The sequence below is a fragment of the Hypomesus transpacificus genome, chromosome 24, assembly GCF_021917145.1.
Source record: "Hypomesus transpacificus isolate Combined female chromosome 24, fHypTra1, whole genome shotgun sequence".
NCBI lineage: Eukaryota > Metazoa > Chordata > Actinopteri > Osmeriformes > Osmeridae > Hypomesus > Hypomesus transpacificus.
The window spans coordinates 3,612,537-3,631,478 of record NC_061083.1 but is presented as its reverse complement, the minus strand read 5'-3'; the positions used below and the strand labels follow the sequence as shown (position 1 = coordinate 3,631,478).

Here is an 18,942-nt window from a genome sequence, read left to right as displayed (position 1 = left end):
TTTGGGGGGATTCTGGACCAGGCCAAGTTCTTTGGGAAAATGGATGACACCTCATCAGTCCTAACCCAATGACATTGTAGGTTAATAAAAGAAGAAAAAAGTATATTAATGAAGAGATTAAATATGCTAATCTTTTGCTGCGATACACAATGGATACACTCCACGTGGTGGGCCACAGTGTGTGTGTGTCTTGACCCGGATGTGAAACGATGAACTTCCTAGCTGGATAGAGACCGGCAAGATGGCAGCGGACACGCAGGTTTGTGTCGCTGATGTTTAAAATGGTGTTCATTTTTCTTAGACCACTCTCAGCTGTAATGTGATGACATGAGAGCTGATGTACAGAATATGACAAGTACCTTATTTGCTCTTTCCAAACACAGGAATACAACTTTCCAACAAGTAGATAACCGCAGCTGGCTAGTCAGTTAGCTGGCTAACCTGCCAACTCAGCTAGCACTACGTAGCCTATAGAAAACGCGTTAGCAAGCGACCAGCTAATTTAAATGGTCTAACAGGAACGTAGAGTTGGCATGACTGGCCAACCAAATAGCTACCTTGCTAGTCAACAAGTGTTATTACAGTCTATAATAAAAGATTCTTAATATTTTGTTCGAAAACGTACTTTCGTGATGATCTCTTGCAACAACTCGATAGGACTGTCCTGTGGGCCAGTGTGACGTTGTTTAGCGTGTTAATACGAATAGGAATATAATTGTGCCCGATGGGTGACTAAACATAAACATCTTCATCAACTACATTAAATAAAGTGTTGACAGTTTGTCGACGTAGTTTCCCATCACTATTTTGTTCTTCTATGCATTTGTCTCCACGGTATGCTCTACTGTCAAGCAGGATTTTCAACCAGGTTCTTTTGTTTTGTGTCAGGTTTCGGATACACTTAAAAAATTCGCCGTAAAGGTGACCACATCAAGTATAAAGGAACGCAAGGAGATCCTTGGAGAGTTGAAACAATGTATAATTGGAAAAGGTAAGGCAACAGCGGTTCTTTAACGATATAACTGGTCTACTGCAGTTAGTTGTACTATTCATTCAAAACATTAGGTTGACACTGATTATTCTTAACGTATTATCACAGAATTACCAGAGCCTGCCATCAAAGGACTATGCAAGCTATTCTGTCTAACACCACACAGATACAGGTAGGTTTTTTCATGGATTGTTATTTATTTATTTCAATGTAATATTTGACTCATCCATCATGTTTATGGTATTTTACACATGTTGAAATTCCTTCTGATCATGTCTAAAGAAATCCGTCATGAAATGACTTAGTCTGGTTCACTTGTGCTGCTTCTTCGAAGCGAGAGGGATGGCAGTTTTGAAACAAGAGTGCTTAAAACACGAGTCTTCTTAGGGATGCTTCCTCCCGACGGGCCGTCCTGTCTGCCATTGGTCTGCTGGCTGACTCCCAGCCCGACATCTTAGCAGCCAGCCTCCTCCACTCCCTCCTCAACAGTGGAGTCACCAACAAACACGGAGTGCCTAGGTAGGCTTTCCTTCCAGGCCAGCGCACGTCCCTTCCAAAATGTTGGTTATTGAAATGTAACACTGTGAGATGTTATCCAACGGCACCCTTCTCTCCGCTCTCCCCCCTGTTCTCCCGTGTCTGCTGGTGTGTGTGTGTGTGTGTGTGTGTGTGTGTCAGTAAGAGCACTGGCTCGGCAGCCTTCACTGGGCTGACCTGGACCTGCCTGCTGGTGCGCACCGTGTTCTCCGCTCCAGACAAGAGAGAGGGACCCGTCTGGAAGAAAATGGTGCGTGAGAAGTTGTCTGAGAGACAACAAGTGATGTCAGCCTTGGTTCACTACTTGTTTTGGGGAAGAGGGGACGAGGGGGGGGGGGGGGTCGATGTTTATTCCATTTGGTCATCTCATTGGATGACTGGTCTTGTGTTTTGATTGGTGCTCCTGCCAGGTGGAGGTGCAGGGTCTGCTGCTGGCCGAGGTGGTGGGCGGGGCCCAAGCCACAGCTCTAAAGTCAAGCTTCAAGAGCCTGAGCCGTCTCTGGAAGGAGGTGAGAACGAGGGCCTTGTCTCGCGACAGGCTGCATGGGGAAGCCCATGGGGGAGCCATGCAGAGCATTGGCACTGAAGGGCTCATTTGCTATTACATGCTATGAGTACTTTTTTAGCAAGTAGGGCTGGGATATTTTGACGGATGTTCGTTTTTATGCTTCTGTGTTTTAATGTCACGTCCTCTGCTCTGCCTAACAGAATCCTGGTCTGGCAGACCAGACCATCAGTACCCTGTTGAGTCTGGATCAGAACCCCAGCTCCCTGGTCCTACTAGGGGTGTGTCTGGACTACTGCACTGCCCAGAAAGATATTGCCACAGTAGAGAAACACAAGGTGAGTCTGACACTAGCTTGTGTTTTGTGTGTGTGTGGGACGTTCTAACATGACCTATAACCCAAGTCCTTTTTCTGTTTTTAGAGTGCCCTTCTGGACCTGTACGTGAAGTCTATCCTCATGAGCAAGACCAGGCCACACCAACACATACTGGTGAGGAATGCAGGAAGTAGGGAGAGCTCATATAAAGTAGGATATGAACATAAAAGAGAGAGTAGGTGACATGCATGGAAAAAGTAGGTGTTGGATGCTACTGTAGATCGTTCTGATTCACCCAGAGAGCTTGCACGGTGACCTCAGTACTAACTGTGTCTGACTTCCCCCCTCGCAGGACAAGTGTGGCTCCCTGCTGCGCCATGTGTCCCACTCTGAGTTCAAAGAGCAGCTGCTGCCCTCGCTGCAGAAGGCCATGCTCCGCAGCCCTGAGAACGCCATGCAGAGTGAGTGCTTGGGGAGCCAAGACAGGCCCAGACACGCTCCGACCTCACGGTAAACGCAACTGAACATGTCCCTTTCTCTTCCCCCCCCCACCCCACAGCCATCTCCTGCCTGCTTGCCTCCATTACCCTGGACCTCAGTCAGTATGCCATGGATATAGGAAAAGGCATCGCAAGTAAGCCCCTAACTGAAGCTTTTTTTTCCACGAGTTCTCTGTAAGGGTCAGTTGTGTGTGTTTGTGTAACCAGGGGATACTGTCTGTTGTTACAGGCCAGCTGAAAGCCAACAATCCCCTGTTGATGGAGCAGGCTGTTCAGGCCATGCAGAACCTGTCTCAGCAGTGCAGCGACCCCAGCGCCGTGGAGGAAGTTGTCAAGCACCTCTTCAACATCCTGGGAGGTCAGAAGAGACACGCACAAAACCACCTCTAACCCTGACCTATTGCTGTTACTCACCGCTTCGTCCAATCGTGCATATCATGCGAACGCCCTAAATCTTGTCCCTAGACGCATGGCATCTCTGTGACGAATATGAATGGTGTCGTTGCAGGGTCAGAGGGGAAGCTCACGGTGGTTGCCCAGAAGATGAGCGTGCTGTCAGGTAAACTGGTGTTCGGGACACCTTTAGCGTGTCACCTCAGTGAATCCACCCGCGGTGCAGCCTGGCAGGTGGATGTAACCTGTGGTCTCCTGTCCAGGTATCGGCAGCTGCAGCCACCACGCCGTGTCAGGAACTTCCAGCCAGACGCTCAGCTCTGCCGTCAGCGTGCTGTTCATCCCCTACCTGCAGCAGGAAGGTAGACGCTCTGTCCTCTCTCCCACCACCTCCTAACCTCTCTCCCCCTGTTCATCCCCTACCTGCAGCAGGAAGGTAGACGCTCTGTCCTCTCTCCCACCACCTCCTAACCTCTCTCTCCCCCTGTTCCTCCATGCTGTGGCTAGTCCTCACGACCTGTGTTTCCTTTGCTCCAGTCCACGAGGGCACCCTGGTGCACGCCGTGTCCATGCTGTCCCTGTGGAGCGCCCGTCCCTCCCTGGAGGTCCCGCCCGCCCTCCTGGACTGGCTGAAGAAGGCGTTCACCCTCAAGATCTCCACCTCCCCGGTGCGCCAGGCCTACCTGCAAGCCATGCTGGGGGCTTTCAAAGGTGAGCGGGGGGGCGCCAGGTGGAGCCTCCGAGCGAGCGGGGATTTTGAACGTTGGTCTCCGTCGAGCCAACCTTTTATCGAGGCCTGGATGTGTCTCCTGGTTGTAACTGAAGGGCGGCTCTGGTCTCCCACCCTCTCAGGTGACACCCTGGCCCAGGCGTCCGACCTCACGCCCCTCCTCCTTCAGACGGTGGACAAGGCCGCCTCCCAGAACTCCCAGCAGGCTCTGCTCTTGGAGGCCGTCACCGCCTCGGTCCTCCTGAGTCGCCTGGCTCTCCTGGACGCCCAGTCAGGTGAGCTCAGACGCGGGCCGTGCGGTTCAGGGGGGGGTCGGGAGAAGCGTCTGTGGACGAGCGCCGTGTTGACCCTCGGTGTTTTGTGTCGGTGCAGAGGCCCAGCTGGCCGGCTTCTGGAACATCATCCTGAACGAGAAGAAACCACTGTTCACCACGGAGAAGTTCCTCTCTCAGGCGAACGAGGAAGGTGAGGCTCACACACACAAACACACGTGCTGAAGACACACCAGACGCACGGCGAAACATTGACGTGAAAGTACATCTTGTTTTTGTTTAGTTTTTTATCCGTTCATGTGGGTTCATGATGGATGAGTAAGCCTGTGTTGTGTCTCCCCAGCCCTGTGTACCATCCTGCAGCTGTGCGAGAGGCTGTTCCTGGACCACGCCCACAGGCTCAACAGCAGCAGCAAGGCACAGTGAGTCGTCCTGGACGTTTTTTGAGAGAATCAATCGTTAAGCTGAAGTACATTGTACATAAGCCCAAAACGTTTTTCACAGTGTGTCTTCTCTCTCTGGAAAGACCTCACACCTGTGACCCCCCCCCTCCTCCAAACTACTCTAACTCCCCCTTCCTCCCCCCCCCCCCCCATAAGGATGTACCACCGTGCTCTCCTGGCAGTGCTGCTGTCGAGGAGCTGGCGTGTGCGGAAGCGAGCGCAGCAGACCGTCAAGAAGCTGCTGTCCTCTCACGGTGGCTCCGCCCTGGCCCACGGCCTTCTGGGGGAACTCCGCCTGGTCATCAACAAACACAAAGTATGACGCCGCTAGACAGGAAGTCCATGCCTCTGGCAGCGCCCTCCTCTGGACTCTCTGCTGATGGTCTGGTTTGTTGTCGCCCCCCCCCCCCCCCCCCCCCCCCCTCCCTAGGTGTTACCTGTGGAGCTGCTGTTGACCGAGGCTGGGGAGTTGACTGAGCTGGGCCGCGCCTACAGTACCCCCCGCGTCCTGAAGGAGGCGCTGTGTGTGGTGTGCCCGGTGGCCGGCCAGTGGAACGACCCCGCCGAAGCTGACAAGATGGCCATGGACATCCTGATCGTCATACACCATCCCTCCATCGGTATGTCAGTCAACAAGCACATGACATGGGCCACGCTGCTTCGCTGGAAACCTCTTCCAGAATGTTCCTCAGCGCACATGGTCTCCAACATCTCTCTCTTCTCCTTTCCTGTGGACAGTGGCAGCTCGGCCCGGCCTCTGGCCAATCGTTCTGTCCTCCATGAACATCAAGGCTGCTGAGTTCATCGACCAGAACCTGGACAGCATCCTGTCACACCTGCTGGAGGGCAGCACTGACAATCAGGTCTCCCACATCCTCCAGAGCACTAGAATCACACGCATGAAAGCATACAAATGTAATTTTTTTTTACAGCTGTGTTCACCCGTGTATTGCGTACTCAATGATGCGCGTCGTAGACTTCCTCCCGTCTGTGATGGCTGAAACGCGCTTGGTGACCTGCCCGTCTGATTGGCTGTGTTGCCTGCTCTCTTCCAGGCGGTGAGGAACGCCGTGGGCGCCCTGTGCGACCTAGCCCCTGTCAAGCTGTTGCCGCGGGTGATAAGTCACGTGACAAAGGGCCTGTCCAATCCGGCGCTGCTCCAGGTGACCCGGGAGGAGTACGACATCATGCTGACCCCAGAGGGAGAGCTCCATGACAACAGCATCATCCAGAAGTACAGCCCCCCCCCCCCACACACACACACACACACACACACACACACCTGTCCTCCTCACAGGGCTGTGGAAGCACGCAGGTGACATCTCTTGTCTGTTGTGTCTGTCCCTGGTGCAGCGCTCAGCAGGAGACCACCAACAAGGGGAACATCAAGAGGGAGAACAAGGCCTACTCCTACAAGGACCAGATCATAGAGCTGGAGCTGCAGGAGGTAGGACCACCTCCCACACCGCTCTGCCTCATCCTGGAGCCGCGCTCAACACATCCCTACGCAATCAGCCTGAGTTGGCGAACAGGGCTGATCGTGTGTGTGTCGTCTCTTCCAGGAGATCAGGAAGAAGAAGGGTATCAAGGAGGAGGTGCAGCTCACCAGCAAGCAGAAGGAGAACGTGCAGCTCCAGCTGGAGAGGGAGTCGACCGTCCGCAAGAGGCTCCAAGGGGTACGTCAACGTGCTCTCACGCCGCCCACCACGTCTCTTCTGAAAGCCTCCACGTTGCCGAGGCAACAGCCCCGTCCCTCCTCCAGGTAGCTGAGTGTTGTCTCTGTGTCGCCCCCAGCTGGACGCTGAGCTGCAGTGCACCGTGGGCCTGCTGGAGGCCGTGCTCATCCAGAAACCTCCCCACATCTCCTGGCAGCTCCCTGGGGTCCTCCAGGTCCTAATGCCCCTCCTGCAGTCGCCCCTGGCTGCCCCTCGTATCCAGCAAGTCTTCCTGGACATCGGGGTCTGTCTAATGCCCCCAGATCTCCACAACCTGGGTACGAAGACCAACTAAGGCTACTTTGTCTGTCTGACACCTTGTTGTGTTAGACGTGGAAGGGACTATGGTTTGATTTGAACCCTTTTTGTAAGCCGTGTTCTGTTCTGTCCCCCCCCCGCCCCCCTTGCGGTGAGCAGCGGTGCTGGTGGGTCACGTGACCCTGCGCCTGGTGAAGCCTGAGTGCGAGCTGGACGAGGCGTGGAGCCAGGAGGACCTGGACACGGCCACCCAGCGCAGCGTCCAGCTGCTGCACAGTCACACCGTGCCTCACAGGGACGCCAAGAGCGGTACGACACACACTCACACACACCAGACCCACAGCTCGAGGGTGTCCTTCGGGGGATGCTAACGTCGCTAACTGTTGTTCCCCCCCCAGACAATGCTCCCCTCTCCGCCCCGGCCTTCTCCTTCTGCTTCTCTCTCCTCAACACCGTGCTGCGCCAGGCGCCGAGCGGCGCCGAGGATACAGAGAGCATGCTGGTCCGCGCCCTGCAGATCATCAACGAGCACGCCCAGCTCCGCGCCGAGGTGGACACCACCGACACGCTCATTGACGAGGTGAGCACGCGGGGGGCATAGCTTAGTGGTTAACGCACACGCCTGCACATTTAGAGGTCCCAGGTTCAGATTCCCCCTTGTACTGTATGTGGTTTGGTGATTAAATTGTGTGCTAAATGACATTAGAATGGCCCGGAACTGCTCCCCCGAGTCGCCATGCTGTTGCTCCTCACCAGGGTGATCGCCACCCCGCCGCCCCCAGACTGCAGGTAAACACACACACACACATACAGGACTCAAACTGTCTGAAAGCAGCTTTGACTGGACATGGAGCTGATGTGACTGTGTGTGTGTGTGTCAGGTGCTGGCGTCCCAGTGCCTGACTGCGGTGTGTGCCAGCGCTGGAGGAGGGAGCGGCTGCACGCTGGCAGAGCTGGCTGAGATCGACGTGCTGCTGGAGGCTCTGCTCTCCCCCTGCTTCTCCGTACGAGACGCCGCGCTCAGGGTGAGAACAACCACTGTGTGTGTGTGGGAGTCAGGTGGCTGAGCGGTTAGGGAATCGGGGCTAGTAATCCGAAGGTTGCCAGTTCGATTCCCGGCCATGCCAAATGACGTTGTGTCCTTGGGCAAGGCACTTCACCCTACTTGTCTCGGGGGGAATGTCCCTGTACTTACTGTAAGTCGCTCTGGATAAGAGCGTCTGCTAAACGACTAAATGTAAAATGTATCTCCTCTGTGTGGATGAACTGTGTGTGTGTGAGATATCTTTGTGATTGTGTGTGTGTGTGTGTATCTCCTCTGTGTTAACACCCTGTGTGTGTGTGTGTATCTCCTCTGTGTTAACACCCTGTGTGTGTGTGTGTGTATCTCCTCTGTGTTAACACCCTGTGTGTGTGTGTGTGTGTATCTCCTCTGTGTTAACACCCTGTGTGTGTGTGTGTGTCCAGGGCCTGCTGGAGATGGAGATGGCCCTGCCCACAGGAGCGTCTGAGCCCAGTGGGATGAGCGTGCTGCGGAGGCTCTGGGTGGCCAGGTTCGACGTGGAGGAGGAGGGCCGCGCCCTGGCCGAGAAGTACGTCCCTCCTACCAGCTGTCCTGTCTCAGAGAGTTCACATGGTACTGCTGTCTACATGTGCCGCCTGTCTTTCCTCCCCCAGACTGTGGGAGGCGCTGTGTCTGGAGCTGGTCCCTGAGCTGTGTGCGCTGCTCATCGGAGACGTCACCCACCACGAGGAGGCGGTGCGCTCGGCCGGCGCCGAGGCCCTGTCCAAGGCCGTGTCCGAGTACCGCGGCCAGTCCCCCACCGTCCTGGCCCGCCTCACTGAGCTGTACCACCAGAAGCTCTATGTACGTCCGGGGGGGTCGTTGTGCTGGATGTTATTGTCGTATATTGGGGGGGGGGCCGACTGTGTGAGATGTGGCACCTGGAGGCTTCTGTTACTGTGATGTGTCGCCGCGGAGGAGAGCTGTGATTGATGTGCGTCTTGTCGTGTTGCTATAGAGACCGCCTCCAGTCCTGGATGCCCTGGGTCGAGTCATCTCCGAAGCTCCGCCCGACCAGTGGGAAGCCAGGTACGTTTTCCCTCAAACGTCTTTATTTTGACAGACTTTTAAAGACAGACTTTTTTGGGTGGGGAGAGAGAGCTCTGCTTTCACACAACCTTGACAAATGTTTGAAGGTCTCTCTCTCTCTCTTCCCCCCCCCCCCCCCCCGCATTTCCATCTCTCTCTCCCCCTCTCTCTCTGTAGGTGTGGCATAGCCCTGGCTCTGAACAAGCTGTCTCAGTTCCTGGACGAGCCCCAGGTCACCCCTCTCTTCCTGTTCTTCGTCCCGGACGCTCTGAACGACCGCCACGCCGAAGTGCGCCGCTGCATGCTGGACGCCGCGCTGGCCGCCCTCAACACGCACGGCAAGGTAGGGCCTCGCCAATCACAACCCCCCCCCCCCGTTAACTCACCCGGCCACCAACCCCCGAGCTTCGTGGAGGTTTGACCGGTCTGTGTGGCGTTGTGGTTGCCAGGACAACGTGAGCTGCCTGCTGCCCGTGTTCGAGGAGTTCCTGAAGGACGCCCCGCAGGACGCCAGCTACGACTCTGTGCGCCAGAGCGTGGTCATCCTCATGGGCTCCCTCGCCAAACATCTGGACAAGAGCGACCCCAAGGTCAAACCCATCGTGGCCAAGCTCATCACGGCTCTCTCCACCCCTTCACAGCAGGTACAGGACCGGGCTAACGATGCTGTTCTCTGGGAAACCTGGGACTTCATCATATGACAGTTAATTATGCTTTCTTTGCTTTTGGCAGTCAATGATTGATAGTTGGTTGTAAGAGGTCTCCTGTGTGAAAATGTGTATTATTATTTTCAGCTTGTCTTGATTTGTGTCGCGGAGGTCTTTGTCAAGCAGAGATGGATGATGTTGATGTTTTGCTCGCCCTCCCTCCCTCCCTCCCTCCCTCCCTCCCTCCCTCCCTCCCTCCCTCCCTCCCTCCCTCCCCCCCCCCCTCCCCAGGTCCAGGAGTCCGTGGCCAGCTGCCTGCCCCCCCTGGTCCCAGCCATCAAGGAAGACGCGGCGGGTATTGTCCGCAACCTCCTGCAGCTGCTGCTGGAGAGCGACAAGTACGCCGAGAGGAAGGGTGCGGCCTACGGGCTGGCCGGCCTGGTCAAGGGCCTGGGCATCCTGGCCCTCAAGCAGCAGGACATCATGACCACACTGACCGACGCCATCCAGGACAAGAAGAACTTCAGACGGAGAGAGGGTGAGGGGGGGCCTGGGGCTGAGGGGGGCCTGGGGCTGAGGGGGGGCCTGGGGATGTACTGCAGGGGCCTGGGGCTGAGGGGGGGGCCTGGGGCTGTACTGCTGGGGCCTGGGGCTGAGGGGGGGGCTGGGGCTGAGGGGGGGCCTGGGGCTGTACTGCTGGGGCCTGTGCTGTCGCCTGCTAGTCGCCTTGGTTCTCAGGGATTTGAAATGCCTCTCGTCTCTCCTCCCCCCCCCAGGTGCCTTGTTTGCCTTTGAGATGCTGTGTAACATGCTGGGGAAGCTGTTTGAGCCCTACGTGGTCCACGTCCTGCCCCACCTGCTGCTCTGCTTCGGGGACGGGAACCAATACGTCAGAGAGGTGACGTTACTTCCTGTTGACCTCCCCCGCTACCTTTCTCTCCATCCGTCTCTCTCCGACCACGTCACCCCTCTCTCCTATCAACCTCTCCCTCTCTCTCTAATCCCCCCCCGCTGTATGGAGAGTAACCTTCTGTGTTGCCTTGCCCCAGGCGGCAGACGATTGTGCCAAGGCCGTGATGAGGAACCTGAGTGCCCACGGGGTGAAGCTGGTGCTGCCCTCCCTCCTGGTGGCCCTGGAGGAGGAGTCCTGGAGGACCAAAGCAGGTCAGACCCCAACCAGCTGCTTTACTCCTTCCTTCACGTCCTTTCCTCCCCCCTAACCGTCCGTCCTCTCTCCTCCCCCTAACCCTCCGTCCTCTCTCCTCCCCCCTAACCCTCCGTCCTCTCTCCTCCCCCTAACCCTCCGTCCTCTCTCCTCCCCCTAACCCTCCGTCCTCTCTCCTCCCCCTAACCCTCCGTCCTCTCTCGTCCCCCTAACCCTCCGTCCTCTCTCCTCCCCCTAACCCTTCGTCCTCTCTCCTCCCCCCTAACCCTCCGTCCTCTCTCCTTCCCCTAACCCTCCGTCCTCTCTCCTCCCCCCTAACCGTCCGTCCTCTCTCCTCCCCCCTAACCCTCCGTCCTCTCTCCTCCCCCTAACCCTCCGTCCTCTCTCCTCCCCCTAACCCTCCGTCCTCTCTCCTCCCCCCTAACCCTCCGTCCTCTCTCCTCCCCCTAACCCTCCGTCCTCTCTCCTCCCCCCTAACCCTCCGTCCTCTCTCCTCCCCCCTAACCCTCCGTCCTCTCTCCTCCCCCTAACCCTCCGTCCTCTCTCCTCCCCCTAACCCTCCGTCCTCTCTCCTCCCCCCTAACCCTTCGTCCTCTCTCCTCCCCCCTAACCCTCCATCCTCTCTCCTCCCCCCTAACCCTCCGTCCTCTCTCCTCTCCCCTAACCCTTCATCCTCTCTCCTCCCCCCTAACCCTCCGTCCTCTCTCCTCCCCCCTAACCCTCCGTCCTCTCTCCTCCCCCTAACCCTCCGTCCTCTCTCCTCCCCCTAACCCTCCGTCCTCTCTCCTCCCCCTAATCCTCCGTCCTCTCTCCTCCCCCCAACCCTCCGTCCTCTCTCCTCCCCCTAACCCTCCGTCCTCTCTCCTCCCCCCTAACCCTCCGTCCTCTCTCCTCCCCCAGGGTCTGTGGAGCTCCTGGGAGCTATGGCCTTCTGCGCCCCCAAGCAGCTGTCCTCCTGCCTGCCCAGCATCGTGCCCAAGCTGACCGAGGTGCTGACAGACTCCCACGTCAAGGTGCAGAAGGCCGGCCAGCAGGCCCTCAGGCAGATCGGCTCCGTCATCCGCAACCCCGAGATCCTGGGTGAGACGACCGGGGCGGAAACCACTGCATATATACCATGTTTAGTTAGAGCACTGTCGTTTTGAGGGGGGGGGGGGGGGGGGGGGGGGTTTAATAGCTTAGATGGATATAACAAATGCAAATTTGTTGAGAGTGCAGACTTGTTTTACTTTCACCTGGATGATTGATTGGTTTTAAAAGGTTAATAACAGTCTCTTGGTTGTCCCGTGAAAGCCATTACCCCCATCCTGCTGGACGCTCTGACTGAGCCCTCCCGCAAGACCCAGAACTGCCTGCAGACGCTGCTGGACACCAAGTTTGTCCACTTCATCGACGCGCCGTCCCTGGCCCTCATCATGCCCATCGTGCAGAGGGCCTTCCAGGACCGCTCCACCGACACACGCAAGATGGCCGCCCAGATCATCGGCAACATGTACTCTCTGACAGACCAGAAGGTGGGGAAGGCTGCTTTCAGATTAGGACACAGTTTGATTTGCAAACAAATGCAAAAATATTCAGTTTGACTTATGTAAATATAAGTCTCGTAGGTTGATACAGATTTGCTAAACTGCTTTAACTGTGTGTGTGTGTGTGTGTGTGTTCTACAGGATCTGTCTCCATACCTGCCCAGTGTCATTCCTGGTCTCAAGGCCTCTCTACTGGACCCTGTGCCTGAGGTGTGTCCCCTACCTAGTAACCTAACTATACAGCTAACATGACTTATCCTGTGGTAGTGTGAAGGTAACCTCCTCTCCTGTCCTCCCAGGTGCGGACAGTGTCAGCCAAGGCCCTGGGAGCCATGGTGAAGGGCATGGGAGAGACGTGCTTCGACGACCTGCTCCCCTGGCTCATGGAGACCCTGGCGTCCGAGCAGAGCTCCGTGGACCGTTCCGGAGCTGCCCAGGGTCAGAACTCTCTCTCTTCCCCCCCCTTCACCTCCTCACCGTGAGGCTTGTTGATGCCACGGCTGGCCCTGGTCTCCGTCTGACTGTGGTGGTTTGTCCTCAGGTCTGGCTGAGGTGATGGCTGGCCTGGGCGTGGAGAAGCTGGACAAGCTGATGCCCGACGTGGTGCAGACGGCCTGCAAGGTGGACATCGCCTCGCACGTCCGCGACGGCTACATCATGATGTTCATCTACCTGCCCCTGACGTTCGGAGACAGGTTCACCCCCTACGTGGGCCCCATCATCCCCTGCATCCTCAAGGTATCACATCACCCTCCTCTCTCTCGACCGCTTACCCCCTGCACTCCCGTCCTCTCTCTCCCATCATTCAGCTTCTCACCCCTCTCTCTGTCTCTCCCCAGGCCCTGGCAGACGAGAACGAGTATGTGAGGGACACAGCTCTGCGCGCGGGCCAGCGCATCATCAGCATGTACGCAGAGACGGCCATCGCTCTGCTGCTGCCCGAGCTGGAGGAGGGCCTGTTCGACGACCACTGGAGAATCAGGTACCGTCTCTCTCTCTCGCACACACACACACTCTCACACACACACACACACTCACATGCTGATCCAGTCGAGAGGGCCGTGTCGCTAAGCGTCCGTGTTATTGCTGGGATGCAGGTTTAGCTCGGTGCAGCTGCTGGGAGACCTGCTGTTCCATATCTCCGGCGTGACGGGCAAGATGACCACAGAGACCGCCTCCGAGGACGACAACTTTGGAACGGCGCAGTCCAACAAGGTACACAAGTCAGACAAACAAAAACATCTATTGGATAAGGAAGGCACAGTGCACAATCGAACGGCTGAGGCGTTGATTCTGGATCTTTCTCTCCCCTCCTCCTCATCCAGGCCATCATCGGGGCTCTGGGCCCTGAGCGGCGTAACCGTGTCCTCTCCGGCCTCTACATGGGCCGCTCGGACACCCAGCTGGTGGTGCGGCAGGCCTCCCTCCACGTGTGGAAGATCGTGGTGTCCAACACGCCCCGCACCCTCAGGGAGATCCTCCCCACCCTCTTCACCCTGCTGCTGGGCTTCCTAGCCTCCACCTGCCCTGACAAGAGAACGGTACTGACTGGAACGCCTACTCCCTCCATGGCAACATGTTCTAGATGTTTCCCTTGGGTCTATCAGCTTGATAAGTGTTTTTCTCTGTCCTATACTACTTTGAACCCTTTCTAGTCACTCGACAAATTAGTCTCTTTCACTCATAATGTTCTCATGTTTTCAGACAGCGTTGTATCTCAACGTGTCTGGCTATGTGGCTTGACACAAGTGTGTGTGTGTGTGGTTCCAGATCGCCGCTCGGACCCTGGGGGACCTGGTGAGGAAGCTGGGGGAGAAGATCCTGCCTGAGATCATCCCCATCCTGGAGGAGAGCCTGCGCTCCGACAAGAGCGACGAGAGGCAGGGCGTGTGCATCGGCCTCAGCGAGATCATGAAGTCCACCAGCAAGGACGCCGTAAGCGACCCTAACACCGGCTCCATCCATCCCAACCACACACTGAACATGAGTCGTGGATGTGTAATGCGCTGTTTGTGTTCCAGGTGCTGGTGTTCTCCGAGTCCCTGGTTCCCACGGTGAGGAAGGCCCTGTGTGACCCCTTGGAGGAAGTGAGAGAGGCTGCGGCCAAAACCTTCGAGCAGCTCCACGCCACCATCGGCCACCAGGCCCTGGACGACATCCTGCCTGCCCTGCTCAAGCAGCTGGTGAGACACACACACACACGCTCCAAACCCTGACAGGATTCTGGAGGGAAAGACGGAGGGTAACAATGATTTTCCGTGCTTTCAGGACGACGAAGAGACGGCAGACTTTGCCCTGGACGGTCTAAAGCAGGTGATGGCAGTGAAGAGTCGCTCGGTGCTGCCTTACCTGGTACCAAAGGTGAGGCCCCTCGCCACACAACCCCCCCCTCCCCACCTCTGATCTCACTTCCTGTAGGCTTGTCTCTCTGACTCCTCCCCCCTCTCTCTGATCTCACTTCCTGTTGGCTTGTCTCTGACTCCTCCCCCCTCTCTCTGATCTCACTTCCTGTCGGCTTGTCTCTGACTCCTCCCCCCTCTGTCTCTGCAGCTCACGGCCCCGCCGGTGAACACACGCGTCCTGGCCTTCCTGTCCGCCGTGGCCGGAGATGCCCTCACGCGCCACCTGGCCGTCATCCTGCCCGCTCTGCTCTTCTCCCTCAAAGACAAGCTGGGCAGCGAGGAGGGACAGCAGGTGACAGCAGCCCTCCCCGTCACTACACGATGGCTCAGTCCAGTTCACATGTCAAATCTCTGCAGGCTGGATAGATATTAGTCATGGGATAAGACCTGTATCTCTATGGTGTACTGTTTGTATGTCAAGTTGGAATAGAAATTTAAGCATAAATAAAAATACAACAATCGAAAATTATGTGTGTGTAATATATATATATATATATATCAAAAATGCAATAATAAAGGATCCATGTAAAAATGTGCAATGTCAATGTCCTGCTTGTCCTTCCAGGAGCTGTCAAACTGCCAGACGGTGATCCTGTCTGTGGAGGATGACCTGGGCCAGCGCATCATCATCGAGGACCTGCTGGAGGCCTCTCGGGGGTCCAACCCGGGCATGAGGCAGGCCGCCGTCACCATCCTCAACGGATACTTCGCCCGCACCCGCCTGGACTACAGCGCCCACACGCGCATCCTGCTGTCCGGCCTCATCCGCCTGCTCAACGACTCCAACCCCGAGGTCCTCGTCCAGAGCTGGGACACCATCCACTCCATCACCAAGGTAACGCAGTCCCTCCCTCACACACTGACTGGACGAATCAGTCCTGTATTGGATTGATGGATGATTGATTGACTGTTTTGTTTTGTTTGTTTGTGTAGAAACTGGATGCTGGAAGCCAGCTGGCTCTGATTGACGACCTGCACAGAGACATCAAATCGGCCGCCGCAGAGGTCAAGGGTCAGCACCTGCCAGGGTTCTGTCTGCCAAAGAAGGTGAGTGACTGCCTCACACCTCCACCTGGGCCTACATAGAAACCAACAGTAGGCAGACATGGACACCTCCTCACCTCCCTCTCCTTTCCCCTCCTCTCTCCCTGCTCCCGGTCCAGGGTGTGACCTGCATCCTGCCCGTGCTGAGAGAGGGCGTTCTGACCGGCAGCCCGGAGCAGAAGGAGGAGGCGGCCAAAGCCCTGGGCGGAGTCATCAAGCTCACCTCCCCCGAGGCTCTGCGACCGTCTGTGGTAAACATCACCGGGCCGCTCATCCGTATCCTAGGAGACCGGTTTGCCTGGACCGTGAAGACGGCCCTCCTGGAGACTCTCACCCTGCTGCTGGCTAAGGTCAGAGTTCACCCTGTACTGACTGAGCTACAGTAGATCTGCATGGCAAAAGAGCATGTTCTTAAAGTCAGCCTTTCTCAATCCTCGGGTCAGCCTGCCTTGCATGTTTTAGACGCTTCCTGCTTCCAACACACCTGATTCAAATGAATGAGTCGTCATCAGGCTTCTGCTAACCTCGACAACAAATCATTCAATTGATTCAGTTATGTTGGAGCAGGGAAACATCTAAAACAACTCCATCTCTTCAACTGTGTCTCTTGGCTGTCTCCCTCCAGGTGGGCATCGCCCTAAAGCCCTTCCTGCCCCAGCTCCAGACCACCTTCCTGAAGGCCCTGCAGGACTCCAGCCGGGCTGTGAGGCTGAGGGCAGCGGAGGCCCTGGGCCAGCTGGTGTCCATCCACAGCAAGGTGGACCCCCTCTTCACCGAGCAGCTCTCTGCCATCCGCAACGCCGAAGACTCTGGAGTCAGGTACACACCACACACACACACCACATTCACAAGCAACAGCAGTGCTCTGGCTATTATCTGAAATAAGAGAATTTTCATTGGTCATGAAAATACAAGGGTATACAAGGTATGGTGAGGTCCCAGTTGTCAGCGCCTGGTTCTCTCTCTCTGTCTCTCTCACTCTCTCTCTCAGGGAGACCATGCTGCAAGCCTTAAGGTTCGTCATCCAAGGCGCAGGGTCAAAGGTTGATCCCGCCATCCGCAAGAGCATCACCACCACGTTGCTCGGCATGCTGGGACATGATGAGGTATGAGGAAGAGGTGCAGTCAGCCTGTAGGGGTTGAAGGCCCCAAATAGCATGTTCTCAGAGTTTGACTCTTTATTTGCTATATGAGTTACAGTTGTTCACAAAAGGTTCATATATACAGTGTGTGTGTATATATGTGTATATATATATATATATATATATATATATATATATATATCGTTTTATATATACTATATATAGGTGATGGATATGTTTCAAAAAGTGGGTCATAAAGTCTGCTGTTCTTTGATGGAGTAACTTGATAAGACACCTCATCCGGACGTCTGGGTAGGATGTGGTTTTGCTGAAGGTGTGTGTGTGTGTGTGTGTGTGTGTGTGTGTGTGTGTGTGTGTGTGTGTGTGTGTGTGTGTGTGTGTGTGTGTGTGTGTAGGATGCTACACGTATGTCCTCTGCAGGCTGTGTTGGTGAGTTGTGTGCCTTCCTGTCTGAGGAGGAGCTGAGAGACATCTTGCTCCAGCACATTCTGGGTAAGCATTTACACACCTTCACTCACACACTGAAGCTCTAACGCTTCTAAACATCACCGTTTCTTGCAAAGTCTGTTTTAAGACGCAACCTGAGCCATAAGACCCCTGGTTTCTTCTCTTTCCTAGCTGATGTTTCCGGTGTGGACTGGATGGTTCGTCACGGCCGTAGCCTGGCCCTGGCCATATCAGTGAAATCCGCCCCAGAGCAGCTGTGTGTGGAGGAGTACTGCTCTACTGTGACAGAGGCCATCCTGGCCAGTGCCACTGCAGACAGGGTAGGAACACAAGCCACACTGTCAGATCCTATCTGTGCTCTGCTGCCTGGGACTCCCGAGAGCTTTGGTGTTCATCATACCCCTTCCTCTCCCTGCCCCTCCCTCCCCCCCCTCCCTCCCTCCCTCCTCTGTGGCCTGGCCCTGCCGCCGTCCTCCAGATCCCCATCGCCACCAGCGGGGTCCGAGCCATGGGGTACCTCATGAGGCACCAGCTCAGGACCGGGGGCTCCAGCGAGGTGTCGCAGCGCATCATCACGCAGTTTGTCAAGGTGAGTGAAGGTGACACACTCTCAAAACGTGTCATCCCCACACCCTCCTCTTTCTTCTTCTTCCTGCTTTCCAACTTCCGGGAAAACATTCAGGCCGGTTTGCCGGGCCGGTGCACGATGGTGGTTGTCTGTCGGTGACACCCTCCCTCCACGGCCCTGCAGTGTCTTCAGAACCAGTCCAGTGACATCAGGCTGGTGGCCGAGCGCGTCCTGTGGTGGACGTTCAAGGAGCCGTCCACGCCCTCCCTGGAGCCCAGCCTGATCAAGCCTCTGCTGAAGAGCCTGCTGGACAACACCAAGGACAAGAACACCAGCGTCCGCGCCCAAAGCGAACACACCATCATCAGTCTCCTCCGACTGCGCCAAGGAGAGGAAACCATGCAGGTTAGATACTAAACACACATCGACACTATGCGTTCAGGGTTTTTTTTTTCTTTCTCTGCGTGTTTGCTTACTGTATCGGTGGGAATGTCATGTCTGAAGTCCTTGGGTGGTTTCTGGTTTTCAGAGCATGGCTGCCATTCTTGACTCAGCTAGCAACGACCTGTTGTCAGAATGTTACCGACGGTCCCTCAAGAAGATGGCCAGCCTCCCTGACTCCAACGAGGAAATAGACGACACAATCCTCACGTAATGGAGACAGGACTGGTCCAACTTGATCAATCCTTTATGTTGCTCGTGTACTCAAAGAAACTCCCCAGCAACTGAATAAACAACTCAGCTGTTCTGTGCAAGTGTGCACACACATACGTCTTTGGAGAGAGAACACACACACACACCACCTTCTCTGCCATCCGTGGAACACGAAAGAGTTGAACACAGTATGAAATTCCCTTCATATTCCGAAACTTGTATTTTCTTTAATTTCTTGTTTTATTGGCACCATGAACCACCATTTGTTTTATCCCAATTTGTGCAAGTTGTTCTCATAACGGTTACCTGAAGTTAGCTTGCGTCAACAGCAAAATACTTTTTCCTCATTTTATTTCGACATGTCATGTTGAAGTCTTATTTTATTGATTCAATCACTGGTTCCAGTGTGACAAATCATCTGCCCTTCTTTGGTTAATCACTCCCCCATATGTGTGTAACGATGGCAACCTTGGTATTCTGAACAATTATAGCTTGTACAAAGACAATACAAATAAAACATGGTTTGATTGAAGTTTAATAGTTTTATTTCTCTTTAAATAAAAACGTGTCAGTTCTTGCATTAGGTTTATGAACTTTACAACGACACTTTGTTCAATTGTATGTGAAAATGTG

At 55.4% G+C, this 18,942-nt stretch overlaps 1 protein-coding gene across 1 annotated transcript; it reads left to right on the top strand.

Moving 5' to 3' along the window:
- The first annotated feature begins 209 nt into the window (after window positions 1-209).
- On the top strand, window positions 210-18,841 carry gcn1 (GCN1 activator of EIF2AK4). The gene is given in 59 exon segments (XM_047048221.1): window positions 210-259; window positions 889-991; window positions 1,100-1,163; window positions 1,379-1,510; window positions 1,670-1,778; window positions 1,939-2,037; window positions 2,237-2,371; window positions 2,456-2,524; window positions 2,703-2,811; window positions 2,910-2,984; window positions 3,080-3,208; window positions 3,359-3,409; window positions 3,507-3,605; window positions 3,781-3,954; window positions 4,096-4,248; window positions 4,346-4,438; window positions 4,589-4,667; window positions 4,845-5,004; window positions 5,119-5,308; window positions 5,427-5,551; window positions 5,744-5,922; window positions 6,042-6,135; window positions 6,251-6,364; window positions 6,483-6,681; window positions 6,821-6,970; window positions 7,060-7,241; window positions 7,368-7,430; window positions 7,433-7,450; window positions 7,543-7,686; window positions 8,129-8,253; window positions 8,339-8,528; window positions 8,683-8,753; window positions 8,931-9,096; window positions 9,203-9,397; window positions 9,692-9,938; window positions 10,177-10,298; window positions 10,450-10,564; window positions 11,466-11,645; window positions 11,859-12,079; window positions 12,233-12,301; window positions 12,391-12,529; window positions 12,633-12,829; window positions 12,931-13,073; window positions 13,189-13,306; window positions 13,417-13,632; window positions 13,862-14,026; window positions 14,113-14,274; window positions 14,360-14,452; window positions 14,642-14,785; window positions 15,059-15,328; window positions 15,427-15,540; window positions 15,657-15,887; window positions 16,163-16,356; window positions 16,529-16,643; window positions 17,036-17,132; window positions 17,259-17,407; window positions 17,566-17,676; window positions 17,839-18,060; window positions 18,185-18,841. Coding segments are annotated over 59 exon segments (8,016 nt in total). The 5' UTR covers window positions 210-241; the 3' UTR covers window positions 18,311-18,841.
- The last annotated feature ends 101 nt before the right edge of the window (window positions 18,842-18,942 follow it).